This window comes from Phocoena sinus, chromosome 4 (genome assembly GCF_008692025.1).
Source record: "Phocoena sinus isolate mPhoSin1 chromosome 4, mPhoSin1.pri, whole genome shotgun sequence".
NCBI classification, from domain to species: Eukaryota; Metazoa; Chordata; class Mammalia; order Artiodactyla; family Phocoenidae; genus Phocoena; species Phocoena sinus.
Window position 1 is genome coordinate 63,599,924 of NC_045766.1, and position 17,412 is coordinate 63,617,335.

Sequence of the window (17,412 nt, forward strand, 5' to 3'; positions counted from 1 at the left end):
GAGGCAGATGGGAGAACTAAAGGAAACCAGCCTCCCATGGAAAGCGGCTCTTTTTCAAGGCAGCAGGATGGGTTGGGTGATCCTGATGTATTTCTGCCCGACTATGAAGCATCTGCCAAAAATGCCGCGATGTTTTTCTGAAAACAACTGGGGCATTAGAAAGAGGTACGAAAAAGCTAAACAAGTAAAATAACAAAACCCAGAAAACAGAGTCACTTGGTAACAGAGGTACTTAAGGTCTAGGAGGTGGTACCAGCATGTTGGCCACGGTGGGAAGTGCAGTCGATCTTCGTCATTCACAGATTCTGTATTTGTGAATTCACCCACTCACTAAAATTTATTTGTAATTCCCACATCACTGCTCATGGCGCTTTTGAGGTCATTCCTGGACATGAGCACAGCAGCAAAAAATTTGTCGCCCAGTGTGCACGTTCCCAGTTGAGGTAGAATAAACGCTCTGCCTTCTTGTTTCAGCTCTCATACTGTAAACAAGAGTCCTTTTTGCAGTGTTTAGTGCTATGTTTTCTGCATTATTTTCCTTTGGTTCATGATTTCACTGTATAAAACAACCCACAAAGGCAGTGCTAAAGTGCTGTCCAGTGTTCCCAAGCACAAGAAGGCTGCGATGTGCCTTACAGAGAAAACGTGTGTTATATAGTCTTCCTTCAGGTATGAGTTAGCTATGAGTTCAAGGTTAATGAATCAACAATGTATATTAAATAAGGTGTCTCTAAACAGAAATACACGTCAACAAAAGGTTATGTATTGATTAGTTGACAAGAATGTTGTGACCAGAGGCTCACAGGAACCCAGCCCTATATTTCCTTTAGGAAAAAGTACTTCAGTACTGTATCTGCTGTTCAGGGTTCACATAGGATTCTATAGTCATAGAATATAACTACTACAAATAATATATGCTCTGTATTTTTCATATATTATCTCATTTTAATGCCCACAAAGTGTTATATTTTACAAATAAGGAAATTGACATTATATATATTAGATTATGTGACTTCTCTAACATGTGAAAGTGGCAGGATTTGAACCCATTTCTAACTCTCCAGTGGGGAAAGGAACTCTCTAGCCCTTGAGCTGAAATGCCAGTTCTTAGGGAAGTGTGATCAGGCTCATATCAGGGCTTGTAGGAGGGCACAAGGAGAGCTGAGCTTGGTCAAGAACAGTATAGATCTGAGAAAGGAGGGTGAAAGAACTAACACGACCCTCCAGTTGTAGTCTGCACTGATCAGACTGTAGCCAGGACAGCGGGGAAAAGCCAATCTGCGATCAGCACAGAAGAGAGACACCAGTGAGGGGAGGAGACTGGGAGCCAACCATGTCCAGAGAGAAACAATGGAAGGACTAGGAATTGTTCAGCCTAGAAATGAGAGCATGGAGGCAAACAGGGAGGGATCTTCAAATATCTAAAGGATTATCTTGGGAAGGCAGAACTAGATGGAAGGCAGAACTAGGATTGAGGGCTGACAGTTAGTTACAGCGAGCAGATTTTGACTGGGTGTAAGGAACATTTCCTGATACTCAGAGCTCTCCAACAAGCCAAGATTGGAAATTGGTGGTCCACATGTCAAATCAAGCTGCAGACATGTTTTGTTGCCTCACAGAAAGCACAAAAGTGTTTTTTAAAAATTGTATGTAAATGCCCCATGGGACATGTATCCCAGGGCCACAGCCTGCAGCACTCGCTTTTAGTCCCATGTCACTCATGTGTAACTTGCCTTACCCGTCATGTATGGGGTTGACTGATTTAGCAAATAAAATACAGGATGTACAGTTTAATTTGAATTTCAGACAAATACTTTCTTAGTATAAGTATGCCCTGCAATACTTAGGATATACTTATACTGTATTTGTATCCCAACACTTGAGACTTACTAATACTGTCCTGTATTTAATCTGGCAACCCTACCCTGGTAACTTAAATGGGAGTCCCTGACATTGCATTTTGAGGAAGTGGGCTCCACCTTTGGGAGATAACCAGAGACTTGTCTCAGAGGAATGTTCAGGATGGAAGCAGAGCTAAAATGGTCTAAGAATGCTTTTGCCCAATTTTCTTGAAAACCCCCATTTCAGAGCGACAAAACAATAAAAGGTAGAGGAAGTTAATAATTCTAAGTAACACCCCCGGTGCTCTTCTGGGTGTGCTTCATGGGAGAACGCTGGCTTCTTGCTCTAATGGCAGAATATCGTACCAGAACTGGGACTGATTGCTAGATAAGGACATAATGTGTTCCTGACCTCTAATATCAATTGCTAGTAAAATTCCTTTTAAGTGCAAGTTTACTGATGTCTCTACAGCTTGGGAGAAAGGTTGCAATCTCTTTCTGGATCAGGGCATGAACAAAAAGACATCTAATATCTCAAAATTATAATTCAGTTTTATCTGTCAAAAGCCATCTTCTGATTCTCTGAGGCTGTGGTTAGTCATACTGACACTTGTTTTCCTGCCCTGCTGCCAGAACTGCTTTTCTGGTTGTTTTGAACAGACGGTGGCTGACTTACCATGGATTGGAACGTGGTAGCAGTTGATACGGGAGGAGAGACTGGCCCTAACTCACTGCCTCAGTTTCCTGGGCAGAAAAGGAGGAGCGGTATCTCTGAGCCACTTCCAGAAATTGTGCCTCTAAAAATGAATGTCAGTAGTCCTTGGTCATCAGCTAGTCCTTCAGCCTCCAGAGAATCCAAATGTTGATGTTTGACGGAATTTGAGTAAGCATTTGGTTCAACTCGCTGTTTTGGAGATCAGAAAAGTTAGCTTCAGGTAGGGTGACAGCGCCCAGAGCCCTCTGATGCTCAGCGAACGGCCTCCCATTCCTCCGCCCCAGTTCATCGTGGATCCCTCCCTTATTTTCACTCAGTTTTCTCAAAGCCCCTCCCTCACTCAAAACAGACAAAATGGCAAAAGGCAGGGGAAGTTAACAAAATGCATAAAAATACTTGAGGGAAAGTATCTACCACACATTAGAGTGTAGACTAGAGTACACACAGAGGCCGTGTCCCCAGCCATCCTAACTTGTCCTTCTGGGGACAGCTCCTAGGAGACGGGCTTTGCTGTCTCTTTTAAAGACAGATGAATTCAGCATATCCCCAGGTTCACTTGTATGCTCACAGAATATTCCTAACGATACTGTTTCCTTCATCATTCTTCATTAAGATTCAATAGGTAAGATCCCAGGGGTCACTCAAAGTAAATAAAACTCCATGTCAACTACTGTAGAGTAGGGATAAATTGTTTAATATGTCCTTTTGTTTTAGAGGAACTGAACTTAAGTTGAGAAGTAAGAGACCTAGGAGTCTCTGGATCTTAAACAAGGGAATTCCAGTGACTTGTGGCTCTGTTATTTTCCAGTAGTAGTCCTGTTCTTACTGGCTATTCTTGATAGGTGTTCTGTCTCCTCAAGCAGAACTTCAAGGGGACCTGTCCTTCCTACCTTTTAAATTTCTCAGGGTCTTATTCTTACATTATGCACACAGATCCCCAGCCAATATGTGTTGAATGAACGAGTTGGAACTAAAAAGGACAAGGACTTTGGAAACATTCATATCCTGGACCAAATCCAGGTTTCTCCATTTACCAGCTGGTAAACTTGGGCAAATTTTGAACTTCTCTAGACCTCAGTTCCCTCATCTGTAAAAAGCAGATGGACCCCCTCTCTTATAGGGCTGTTGTGAAGAGAACATGGGATAATGAAGGCACACGATAAATGGCAGCTGTGATTATTGTACCTGTTGAATTAATACAGACCTTTTTTTTTTTTACATTTTAAAAATCAGTTTTATTGAGATATAACTTACATGCAATAAAATTCACTGATTTTAACTGTACAACTAGATGAGTTTTGACAAACATATACAGTTTTGTAAATACCACCAACAATCACGGTATAGATTTCCATCACCACAAAGAGTTCCCTTGTGCCCTTGTGTAGTCAGTCCCCTCTCTCCATCCCTGACCCTTGGCAAACACTGATCTACTTTCTGGCACTATAGTTTTACCATTTCTAGAATTCCATATAAATGAAATCATACAGTATGTGGTCTCATGTGTCTATCTTCTTTCACTTAGCTTAATGCTTTTGAGATTCATTTATATTGCTGTGTGTTATCAGTACTTCATTTCTTTTTACTGGTGAGTAGTAGCCCATTATGCAGCTATACCACAATTTGTTGATCCATTCACCTACTGATGGATATTTGGGACTTCCAGATTTTTGGCTATCATGAATAAAGACTGAAGTACAAGTCTTTGTGTGAATATCCATTTTTATTTCTCTTGGGCAAATACATAGGAGTGGGATTTCTGGGTCAAATGACATATTAATTTTCTACTGCTGTGTAACTACATATCACAAATGTAATGCCTTAACACAACACCCATTTATTACCTGATAATTCTCTGTCAGAAGTCTGGGTGGGCTTGACCAGATTCTTTGCTTAGGGTTTCACAAGGCTGAAGTCAAGGTATTGGTCAGGCTGGGTGCTTATTTGGGAGAGCTGGGAAAGATCCACTTCTTCCTCCCGTTGCAGGGGGGCGGGGTGGGGCTCTTTCAGATCTTTAAGGTTGCCCACATTCTTTCTCACACACCCATTGCATCTTCAAACCAACAATGCATGATGAGTCCTTTTCACACTTCCAGTCTCTCTGGTTCTTCTTCTTCTACCAGCCAGAGAAAACTGCTTTTAAAGGACTGGTGTAATTAGATTGGACCCACCCAAACAATCTCCCTTTTGCCATGTAATGTAACCTAATCACAGGAGTAACATCTGGGAGCAAAGGTCATGGGACCATCTTAAAATTCTGCCTACTACATACGGTAAGTGTATGTTTAACTTTATAAGAAACCATCAGACTGTTTTCCAAAGTGGCTGCACCATTTTTCCTTCCCTTCAGGAGTGCACGAGAGTTCCAGTTGCTTCACATTCTTGCCAACATTTGGTAGTCAGTCAGGTTAAGCTGTTGGTGAGTGTGTAGTGGTATGTCAAGGTGGTTTAATTTACATTTTCCTAACCCTAAGTTCTTTGTTATGCTTATTAGAGCATAAAATTTTGTTTGATGAAAGGTTCTGCTGCTTTAAAAATAGATTTACATGCACTGGTTTAGATAAACTGTGTGGCTCTTACAGAATCTGTAATTTGTGAATCTTTTTTTTTCACATCTTTATTGGAGTATAAATGCTTTATACTGTTGTGTTAGTTTCTGCTGTACAACAAAGTGAATCAGCTATATGTATACATATATCCCCATATCCCCACCCTCTTAAGCCTCCCTCCCACCCTCCCTAACCCATCCCTCTAGGTCGTCACAAAACACCAAGCTGATCTCCCTGTGCTATGATGCTGCTTCCCACTAGCCATCCATTTTACATTTGGTAGTGTATATAAGTCAATGCTACTCTCTCACTTCATCCCAGCTTCCCCATCCCCCCGTGCCCTCAAGTCCATTCTCTACGTCTGCATCTTTATTCCTGCCCAGCCACTGGGTTCATCAGTACCACTTTTTAAAATTCCATATACATGCATTAGCATATGGTATTTGTTTTTCTCTTTATGACTTACTTCACTCTGTATGACAGACTCTAGGTCCATCCACCTCACTACAAATAACTCAGTTTCATTCCTTTTCATGGCTGAGTAATATTCCATTGTGTATATGCGCTACATCCTCTTTATCCAATCATCTTTTGATGGACACTTAGGTTGCTTCCATGTCCTGGCTATTGTAAATAGTGCTGCAATGAACATTGTGGTACATGTATCTTTATGAATTATTGTTTTCTCAGGGTATATGCCCAGAAGTGGGATTGCTGGGCCATGTGGTAGTTCTATTTTTAGTTTTTTAAGGAATCTCCATACTGTTCTCCATAGTGGCTGTATCAATTTACATTCCCACCAACATTACAGGAGGGTCCCCTTTTCTCCACACCCTCTCCAGCATTTATTGTTTCTATATTTTTTGATGATGGCCATTCTGACCAGTGTGAGGTGATACCTCATTGTGGTTTTGATGTGCATTTCTCTAATGATTAGTGATGTTGAGCATCTTTTCATGCATTTGTTGGCCATCTGTATGTCTTCTTTGGAGAAATGCCTATTTAGGTCTTCTGCCCATTTTTTATTGGGTTATTTGTTTTTTTATATTGAATTGCATGAGCTGCTTGTAAATTTTGGAGATTAATCCTTTGTCAGTTGCTTCATTTGCAAATATTTTCTCCCATTCTAAGGGTTGCCTTTTGGTTTTGTTTATGGTTTCCTTTGCTGTGCAAAAGCTTTGAAGTTTCATTAGGTCCCATTTGTTTATTTATTTTTTTTTTTTTTTCATTTGTTTATTTTTGTTTTTATTTCCCTTACTCTAGGAGGTGGGTCAAAAAGGATATTGCTGTGATATATGTCATAGAGTGTTCTGCCTATGTTTTCCTCTAACAGTTTTATAATGTCTGGCCTTACATTTAGGTCTTTTATCAATTTTGAGTTTATTTTTGTGTGTGGTGTTAGGGAGTGTTCTAATTTCATTCTTTTACATGTAGTTGTCCAGTTTTCCCATCACCACTTATTTTTTTTTTTTTTTTTGTTGGTGCGTGGGCCTCTCACTGCTGTGGCCTCTTCCGTTGCGGAGCACAGGCTCCGGACGTGCAGGCTCAGCGGCCACGGCTCACGGGCCCAGCCGCTCCGCGGCATGTGGGATCTTCCCGGACCGGGGCACGAACCCGTATCCCCTGCATTGGCAGGCGGACTCTCAACCACTGCGCCACCAGGGAAGCCCCATCACCACTTATTGAAGAGGCTGTCTTTTCTCCATTGTATATTCTTGCCTCCATTATCAAAAATAAGGTGACCATATGTGCATGGGTTTATCTCTGGGCTTTCTATCCTGTTCCATTGATCTATATTTCTGTTTTTGTGCCAGTACCATAGTGTCTTGATTACTGTAGCTTTGTAGTATAGTCTGAAGTCAGGGAGCCTGACTCCTCCAGCTCCGTTTTTCTTTCTCAAGATTGCTTTGGCTATTCGGGGTCTTTTGTGTTTCCATACACATTGTGACATTTTTTTTTTTCTAGTTCTGTGAAAAATGCCATTGGTAGTTTGATAGGGATTGCATTGAATCTGTAGATTGCTTTGGGTAGTATACTCATTTTCATCAAGGTTGATTCTTCCAATCCAAGAACATATTATATCTCTCCATCTGTTTGTATCATATTTAATTTCTTTCATCAGTGTCTTATAGTTTTCTGCATACAGGTCTTTTGTCTCCTTAGGTAGGTTTATTCCTAGGTATTTTATTCTTTTTGTTGCAATGGAAAATTGGAGTGTTTCCTTAATTTCTCTTTCAGATTTTTCATTATTAGTGTATAGGAATGCAAGAGATTTCTGTGCATTAATTTTGTAGTCTGCTACTTTACCAAATTCATTGATTAGCTCTAGTAGTTTTCTGGTAGCATCTTTAGGAGTCTCTATGTATAGTATCATGTCATCTGCAAACAGTGACAGTTTTACTTCTTTTCTGATTTGGATTCCTTTTATTTCTTTTTCTTCTCTGATTTCTGTGGCTAAAACTTCCAAAACTATTTGAATAAAAGTGGTGAGCGTGGACAACCTTGCCTTGTTCCTGATCTTAGAGGAAATGGTTTCAGTTTTTCAACATTGAGAACAATGTTAGCTATGGGTTTGTCATATATGACCTTTATTATGTTGAGGTAAGTTTCCTCTATGCCTACTTTCTGCAGGGTTTTTATCATAAATGGGTGTTGAATTTTGTCGAAAGCTTTCTCTGCATCGATTGAGACGATCATATGTTTTTTCTCCTTCCATTTGTTAATATGGTGTATCACATTGATTGATTTGCATATATTAAAGAATCCTTGCATTCCTGGTATATACCCCACTTGATCATGGTGTATGATCCTTTTAATGTGCTGTTGGATTCTGGTTGCTAGTAGTTTGTTGGGGATTTTTGCATCTATGCTCATCAGTGATATTAGCCTGTAGTTTTCTTTCCTTGTGACATCTTTGTCTGGTTCTGGTATCAGGGTGATGGTGGTCTTGTAGAATGAGTTTGGGAGTGTTCCTCCCTCTGCTATATTTTGGAAGAGTTTGAGAAGGATAGGTGTTAGCTCTTCTCTAAATGTTTGATAGAATTTGCCTGTGAAGCCATCTGGTCCTGGGCTTTTGTTTGTTGGAAGATTTTTAATCACAGTCTCAATTTCAGTGCTTGTGATTGGTCTGTTTATATTTTCTAATTCTTCCTGGTTCAATCTGGGAAGGTTGTACTTTTCCAAGAATTTGTCCATTTCTTCCAGGTTGTCCATTTTATTGGCATAGAGTTGCTTGTAGTAGTCTCTTAGGATATTTTGTATTTCTGTGGTGTCACTTGTAACCTCTCCTTTTTCAGTTCTAATTATATTGATTTGAGTCCTCTCCCTTTTTTTCTTGATGAGTCTGGCTAAAGGTTTATCAATTTTGTTTATCTTCTTGAAGAACCAGGTTTTAGTTTTATTGATCTTTGCTATTGTTTTCTTTGTTTCTATTTCATTTGTTTCTGCTCTGATCTTTATGATTTCTTTCCTTCTACTAATTTTGGGTTTTCTTTGTTCTTCTTTTTCTAGTTTCTTTAGGTATAAGGTTAGATTGTTTACTTGAGATTTTTCTTGTTTCTTGAGATGAGCTTGAATTGCTATGAACTTCCCTCTTAGAACTGCTTTTGCTGCGTCACATAGGTTTTAGATCGCCATGTTTTCGTTGTCATTTGTTTCTAGGTATTTTTGATTTCCTCTTTGACTTCTTCAGTGACCTCTTGGTTATTTAGCAGTACACTGTTTAGCCTCTGTGTATTTGTGTTTTTTACTGTTTTTCTTTCCTGTAATTGATTTCTAATCTCATAGCTTTGTGGTTGTAAAAGATGCTTGATAAGATTTCAATTTTCTTAAATTTTCCAAGGTTTGATTTGTGACCCAAGATGTGATCTATTCTGGAGAACATTCCGTATGCACTTGAGAAGAAAGTGTATTCTTCCACTTTTGGGTGGAATGTCCTAAATATATCAATTAGGTCTATCTGGCCTATTGTGTCTTTTAAAGCTTGTGTTTCCTTATTTATTTTCTGTCTGAATGATCTGTCTATTGGTGTAAGTGGGGTGTTAATGTCCCCCACTATTATTGTGTTACTGTCAATTTCTCCTGTTATAGCTGTTAGCATTTTCCTTATGTATTGAGGTGCTCCTATGTTGGGTGCATAAATATTTATAATTGTTATGTTTTCTTCTTGGATTGATCCCTTGATCATTATGTAGTGTCCTTCCTCATCTCTTGTAACAGCCTTTATTTTAAAGTCTATTTTGTCTGATATGAGAATTGCTACTCCAGCTTTCTTTTGCTTTCCATTTGCATGGAATATTTTATTCCATCCCCTCAGTTTCATTCTGTATGTGTCCTTCAGTCTGAAGTGGGTTTCTTGTAGATAACATATATAAGGCTCTTGTTTTTGTAACCATTCAGCCAGTCTGTGTCTTTTGGTTGGAGCATTAAATCCATTTACATTCAAGATGATTATCGATATGTATGTTCCTAGTACCATTTCCTTAATTGATTTGGGTTTGTTTTTGTGGGTCTTTTTCTTCTCCTGTGTTTCCTGCTTAGAGAAGTTCCTTTAGCATTTGTTGTAAAGCTGGTTTGGTGGTGCTGAATTCTCGTAGCTTTTGCTTGTCTGTAAGGCTTTTGATTTCTCCATCGAATCTCAATGAGATCCTTGCTGGGTAGAGTAATCTTGGTTGTAGGTTTTTCCCTTTCATCACTTTAAATATATCCTGCTACACCCTTCTGGCTTGCAGAGTTTCTTCTGAAAGAGCAGCTGTTAATCTTATGGGGATTCCCTTGTATGTTATTTGTTGCTTTTCCCTTGCTGCTTTTAATATTTTTTCTTTGTATTTAAGTTTTGATAGTTTGAATAATATGTGTCTCGGCGTGTTTCTCTTTGGGTTTATCCTGTATGGGACTCTCTGCGCTTCCTGGACTTGATTGACTATTTCCTTTTCCATGTTAGGGAAGTTTTCGACTATAATCTCTTCAAATAATTTCTCAAAGCCTTTCTTTTTCTCTTCTTCTGGGACCCCTTAATTCAAATGTTGTTGTGTTTCATGTTGTCCCAGAGGTCTCTTATGCTGTCTTCATTTCTTTTCATTCTTTTTTCTTCATTCTGTTCTGCAGCAGTGAATTCCACCATTGTCTTCCAGCTCACTTATCCATTCTTCTGCCTCAGTTATTCTGCCACTGATTCCTTCTAGAGTATTTAATTTCGGTTACTGTGTTGTTCATCACTGTTTGTTTGCTCTTTAGTTCTTCTAGATCCTTGTTAAATGTTTCCTGTATTTTCTCCATTCTGTTTCTGAGATTTTGGATCATCTTTACTATCATTACTCTGAATTCCTATTCAGGTAGTTTGCCTATTTCATCTTCATTTATTTGGTCTTGTAGATTTTTACCTTGCTCCTTCATCTGTAACGTAATTTTTTGTCATTTCATTTTTTTTGTGTGTGTATGTGTGAGTGGGACTGTATTCCTGTATTACTAGTTGTTTGGCCTGAGGCGTCCAGCACTGGAGTTTGCAGGCAGTTGGATAGAGCCAGGTCTTGGTGCCGAGGCGAGGACCTCTGGGAGACCTCACTCCGATTAATATTCCCTGGAGTCTGAGGTTCTCTGTTAGTCCAGTGGTTTGGACTTGGAGCTCCCACCACAGGAGCTCAGGCCCGACCCTACAAGCCGCATGGCATGGCAAAATAAAAAAAGAAAGAAAAAGAAAAAAAGGAGCAGTACAATAACAAAGAATAAAAAACAATATAAAATTAGAAAGATAAAAAATACATTAGGAAAAATAAAACTATAATTGAAACAACTGCAACAAGGTAGAATAAAACCACAACAGAAAAAAGAAAAAAAAAGGGGGGGGGGGAACAAGCCAGAAGGAGCAGAACAGTAACAAAGTATAAAGCATAAAATAAAATTAGAAAAATAAAAGATTAGAAAAAATCAAAATATAAGTGAATCAACAGCAATGAATCAACAAGGCAAAACAGAACCCCAATCTAAAAGAGAAAAAAACCAACCCTTGGCTATGGGGGTGGAGTTTAGACGGGGGGTGGAACTTAGGCAGGGGTGGGGTTTAGGGTGGGGTAGGACCTAGGCAGGTGGGGCGGTGACGTTTGAGCGTGGGCGGGGTCTAGGCTCAGGACCCTAGACTCAGCTGGAAAAGGCCTTCGGGGCACAGCCAAGGTGGGGCGGGGCCTCTGCTCAGGACCTGCGCAGAAAGGGAGAGGCCGCACGTGGAAAGAAGGGCCTCTGGAATGAGGAGTTACAGAGTTTGGAGGTAGGGCGCTGAGTGAGGGTGTGGGGGTGGGGTTTAGGCCCCGTGCGTTGGAGGGGGACCGAGTGTAGAGGTGGGGCCCTGGGTGGGGGTGAGGGGGCGGGGCTTGGGTTCTGCACAGCAGGAGGGAGGCTCTGAGGACAGAGGATTAGGCCCAGGAGCCCAACAGGCTTCCCGGTGCCTAAGTGGACAGGGAAAGCGCTGGCCCCGTTCCCTTACGTTCCTCCGTGCCCCTCCCCCACCGTCTCCCCCAGGGTCTCCCCCGTCCCGCTGGCCCCCTAACCGTGGGTGGGTCCCGCTGGGTGTAGGAACTCCTCCCCTACCCCAGCCGCCCCTCAGGGGTGCCGGTCCTGGAGGTACGGCCTTACCTTTGCTCCCCTTTCCCTCCCTCCCACTCCCTCAGGACCCGCACGGCTGGAGGGGGCCTAGGTGGGCAGAGGATCAGGCCTGGGATCTCAACAGGTTCCTGGGGGCCCAAGTGGACAGGGGAAACCTGGCCACGCTCCCTTTTGATACTCTGCCCTCCCAGTGGTCCCGCAATTTCCCCCATTGGGCGTGGGATCCTTTTCTCTCCCCCAGCTGCCCCTCAGCGGCGCCAGTCCCGTCCTGCCTCCACTACTCCTCCCCCCTCACTCTGCCCCACATCCTACCCGGTTGCTGGGGGTTCCTCCCATCCCCTTCGGTGTCCGTGGCCCCCAACCGGTGCCTGATAGGTGCCCTAGTTGTGAGGAGACGCGAATTCCGCATCCTCCTAGTGCACCATTAATACAGACCTTAAGCAACAAGAACCACCACATGGCAGTACGATTTTCTAACCTTTTAATCCAGTCCCATTTCGTCTGGCACAAAGATATAACCTGAAGGATGAGTTGCTTTGTGTAACTGCCTGCTGTGGTGGGCACTACTTTACTGGTGCCTACAAGTGTTTAAGGAGAGGCATTATAGTAAACAGTGGAATGCATGCCAATTGTTTTTATTTATGATGCTTATTTGGACGACAAGGCCAGCCAGCATTTGGCCCCAGGAAGACGCTTACAGCTGCATCCCTATCATCACTCCACAATGCGGCGGAAAGACTGGACAGCTGGGGAAGCTGCGCCCCAGTCGACGGGCTTCCGGTACTCCTTCTTGTCCAGGAGGTACTGCCTGCCGCGGTAGTTGGGCAGCTCGTAGAAGATCCACGCACCCTCCAGCACCTTACAGGAGTGGACCTCTCGCATGTGAAACTGCTCCATGATGGAAGGGCAATCTTCGGTGGTTTCATACATCTGACCATTAAAATCCCCTTTCTCAAAGATCTGAATCTTATACTGGCCTCCACTAGACTAAAGAAACAAAGGGGGAAATGAACAGCAAACATTAGCAAAATCAACAGCAGGCCAGGAACTCAGAGAACAGTGAGGTTTGGGACCCACCATCTTGAAAGTGAGATGATCTGAACGCCCATCCCCACTGTGCACTGACTGAAACAGCTGACGTTCAATAAGAAAAACAATTCCTTAAAGTATACAAGAGGTAGAGAAAGTACTATGGAAATAAGTCACATAGTCTTGTGATGAACTGACCTAAGATTTTATTGAAGCCTCAGCAGCCAACAAGAGACAACCACCCATTAAGAGGTGGGAAAATCTTAAGAAAACTCTTTCACGTAAAAGCAAAATGGCAGGGTAGGGGGTAAGAGACGGAAAGAGAGGGAGCACGCCCATCCTCTGCAGACTCACCAGGTGAACAGCCCTGCAGGAGCTGAGGCGGTCATTGAGGCCCATCCAGTGCTGGTACTCAGAGTAGTCGCCCCGGGGTAGGATGTACATGTACCCAGCAAAGTTGGGCCTTTCATACACAGCCCAGGTGCCTCCTTCCACTCTAATGGAGTTGCAGCGACTCAAGTACATGTGGAAATCTGCACAGTCGCAATCGCTGTCATAGTGGCGGCCTTGAAAGTTTTTGTCTTCAAAGAAAGTAATCTAGAGCACAGGGCAAACAAAGTGGAAAAACTGAGGGGTTAAGTGGCTGTGTTCACAGAAAAATGAAAGTTAAGAACACTTTCCCCACTTTAGAATTCCTTTCTCCTCCATTTTGAGGAGGAAATATCTAGTTCTACCATACCTCACAACATTTGCCTTCTGGCAGACAACTTTAGTTGTTAACAACAGGAATGAGCACTTTCTGAGGCCTTAAAATGAAGCAAAACAAAAGAATGCTCTGCTGTAAGCCAGCATTTTCAGACTCAGGCTCATGGCTTCTTTCTCACTGTACTTACGTAATAAATTTTCCACTTTTCTATCTGTCTCTCCCACCGACACCTACTAGACTTCTTCCAAGGGCAAGGACCAAGCCTTATTTCAGCTATGGACCTCTATACCCTGCACTTGACAAACCCTCAACAAATGCTAGATGAAGATGAGTGAGTTCCAAATACAGAAATCCATTCTAGGTGATATGGAAGAGATATACAGAGAAAAAGAAAACACAGACCTTAGCATTAGAGCTTATTTTAGATGGATATAGAACATACAGACATGAAAATATATCATATGTTCTGTATTATTATTTCGTTGCCAACAAAGTAGTTGCAAAGTAACAAAATGATAAGGCAAGAATGTCCTTTGCTTCAAACTCTTACCAAGTTGCATCACAATCTTTGGGGTAAACTTCTGAAGCCTGTGATGGCACTGGGAAATATGCAGCCCTGAGAAACGGGAAATACTACGCCTGGGCTCTAGAGCTGCATCTCTACAATCAGCCCTACTATTTTAGTCAAGCCACCTCTCAGGGCTCCAGCTTCCCATCTGTCAAATGAAAGGACTGGACTAGATTTGAAGCCCTGGCTATAAAATAAAACTTTTCTGTTTGAAACAGGCAACAGAGTTCCTGGGAAGTCCCAGGGATTCATGATGCAGTTTCTGAAAACCACTAGACCAAATGGACCACAGAGTCTGTCCCTTCTTGTTCTGTAATTCCACATCCAAGATCAATGCCAGGTTATAATTTAAACTGAAATCACAGGGGTCATTGATTTGAGCAGTTAATTCCCTGGTGTTGTGCCGCCACCTTGTGGCTAATTTGCTTTGCACGTTTAGAAGGCGAAAAACCATGTCAGCCATTTCAGATGAAAGAAGCAGACAGAGCCAGTTAGAGTCTGGAGAAGATTTTTGAGGAGAGGATCTTTGAGGCAAGGATTGAAGGATAAGTAGGGAGTTTTCCAGAGGCAGAGCAAAAAGAACAGCTCGTTTAATGGAATAAAGGAGTGGAAGGACATGGCCCACTATAGGGACAAGTAGTTAGTTCATTAAGCCTGGTGCAGACTGAGCATGAGGTGAAGTGTTAGGAAATAAAGCCAGAAGTGACACAAGAGCCATGCTAGAATCCCTCTGGTGATGATGTGGGAAATGTAATGTAATGGTTTGTACCTAGAAATAGCTGGTTGCTATGGGCGGAGGTGAGAGATGCTGAGGACCAACCAAAGGCAACTGCAATGTGAATGACCATGAGGACAGTCACAAGAAATGAGGATTTGGTGACTAATTAGATGCAGGGAATGAAGGAAGACACTAAAAATAGTTCGCAGCTGGGCCTCATTCTTTTTTAGGCAGGTGAGCCTTTCTACATAGCAACCTACTAATAGCTTTTCCTTCCACTGTAAACTTTCTCCTTCCTGCCCTTCCCATTACTCAACTCTTCCCTTTCCTGTTCCCTAAAAGGCTCCTTACCCTTCCTGCCCCTAAATCACCTACTTCACCTCCTTTCTTCCCTTCCCACAGTCATCTTGATCTCTTCCCGCTCCCTTTCCCATTTTAGCACAGCACAGATTTAGATACGTGGTACAGGTGAGAAAACAAAATCGCAGCACCACTAGTTAAATCTGGGTAACATTATGCACTGTAGAGGGTTGTTCTGAGGGTCCGATGGCACAGTGCCAATAGAGCAATTTTAATAGCTGCCTCATGATTTCCAATAAGCTTTCGCTACAACTGTTACAGATAAAGAAGTTAAATGACTTGCCTAAGGTCATTAGCTAGTTACAAGTTGGTTGCAGGCAAACCAGTGGACAACAGTGCAGACTCCTGGTTAGTAATCTGTTGTTCACTTTACTTTACTTCATCTCCCTCTGTTGTCTTCCTACCTGCACAGCTAACTCTGTTCAAAATATACCATTTACTCTCAGCAATGGAACAAGACCAATCCTGAATCTCAGAGGCTTTTCCCAAAACCTGTGGGAAGATCTTTAAGAAAATCAAGGTAAACTCTCTAAGAATTGATAGATTCTAAACTTAATTAAATTTACCTTTGGTTTTTGGCCAACTATTCACCAAAGAAGAGGCTCTGCAAGGGATATGCCATGGGAAATTAATATTATCTTTCTTCCTTCATTGTTTCTCACACTTACTACCCTCTGCACACTTACCTGACTGATTTCAGTATATGAAAAGTGGAAATATATATGATTTTTTCCTTGCTGTCCACCTTTCCAGCAGACCAGCCAACCATCCCAAGGCTGAAACAAAGCACTAGCATTGCCACAGAACCATTACTGAGCTCCAGGGCCAAGCTCTTCTTTCAGTAGCAGACCTTCCAAGTTTCAGGGCCCAGAGAATGTTGCACCTTTACTCAATTTCCATTTGTAGAAGACCATGAAATCCACTTTACGGTCAGCTGAGAAGTTGGGACTCTTGGACAAAAAGTTTTGTAGAGAAGGCTAAGAAATGTGCAGGAGATTTTCCTAGAAGTTATTACAAAATTACTCTAATTGTCAAGTTAATTTTTTGAAAAATAGCCTACCAATCCAATATAGCAGAGGGGAAAATGTCTTGACTATTCCACAGGTAACAAGAACAAACTTATTAAAATGCATTGCTTTTGCCCAGCCCATAACTCCTCTGATTAAACTGCTAGCAAGACAATGAGAAAGGGAGAAGAAATAAAAAAGTAAAAGATAAATTGCTATTACTATCTCCTTTGGCTTAGCAAGCAAAAGTTTTTACTAAGTGAACAGACCAGCTACAAGAAATAAAAGAGTACATTATCCCTACACTGGAAACCATTGAAAGTGGGGCTGTTCTGTAACCACCTTCCCTCCAGGCACGTGGATAGCCCTCTAAGGACTTCAGATGCTTTTTAGTGGGATTTTCATGGCATATTTTTCAAAAACCTCAGAGCACTAAAGACCCTGTCTCATTTTTCTCCCCAAACCTTCTGGATGCAAATACGACTATTAGTTCTATTTTCCAAACGGGAAAAAAAAACAGGCACTCACCAGTTATGCAACAAGTTAACAGGTGCCTCCTGAAAAAATGCAATGCAAAGTGCCTGACATTGCCTATGTAGTTTTTGTGCCAAGGTGGTTAGTATGAATCTAAACATGAGAAAACAATTAGACAAGTCCAGATGTCAGGACTTTTTATAAGACACCTGGGTTTGGACTTTGAAAAATGCCAATGTCTCACAGCAACAAAAACTAGGGGGATTGCTCTATATTAAAGGGGCTAAAAAAAAGAGGCTAATGAAACTTGACAACCAAATGAAATTCATGACCCTTGACTGGATCCCACATCAGAGGAAAAGCCAGCCATGAAGCACATTTTTGGGAGCAACTGGAGGAAATGTGAATATAGTCTAAATATTAGGTATTATATTCTGATAAATTTGGAGGACCTGATAATGATATGATGTTTATAAGGGAATGCCCTTGATTTTAGGATATACATGCCTAAAAACTTAAGGCAAAAGTATAATGAAGTCTGCTATTTATTTCCAAATGGTTTAGTAAAAAGAGAAAGAGAGACACAGAGAGAAACCAGATATGGCAAAATGTAAACAATTGGAGAATATAAGTAAGGGACATACAAGTATTCATTTACCATCTCTTACTTATTCTTTTAAGATTCAATGGGCTTGAACATTTACACAGTAAAACATTAGGTGGAAAAATCAAGCACCAGAGGCTTTGCTTTAGACCTACAGTCAGTGAAGAACTAGAAAGAGAATGAAGGTATATTCCCTCATTCCCAAAGAGAATCAATTTCCAGTCCAACAATCGTGAATCACATA

The 17,412-nt window shown here is 41.6% G+C and overlaps 1 protein-coding gene across 7 annotated transcripts in view; it reads right to left on the reverse strand.

The window, feature by feature from the left end:
• Positions 1-12,169: 12,169 nt before the first annotated feature.
• TBCCD1 (TBCC domain containing 1) overlaps positions 12,170-17,412 on the reverse strand; it is a 28,944-nt gene continuing 23,701 nt past the window's right edge. For all 7 annotated transcript variants that reach the window (XM_032630963.1, XM_032630959.1, XM_032630962.1 and 4 more), the window contains 2 exons: positions 13,086-13,328; positions 12,170-12,689 (listed from right to left, as the gene is read on the reverse strand). In XM_032630963.1, the coding sequence (XP_032486854.1) occupies positions 12,417-12,689; positions 13,086-13,328 (516 nt within the window). In that variant the 3' untranslated portion in view covers positions 12,170-12,416. The remainder of the gene's footprint in view (positions 12,690-13,085; positions 13,329-17,412) is intronic.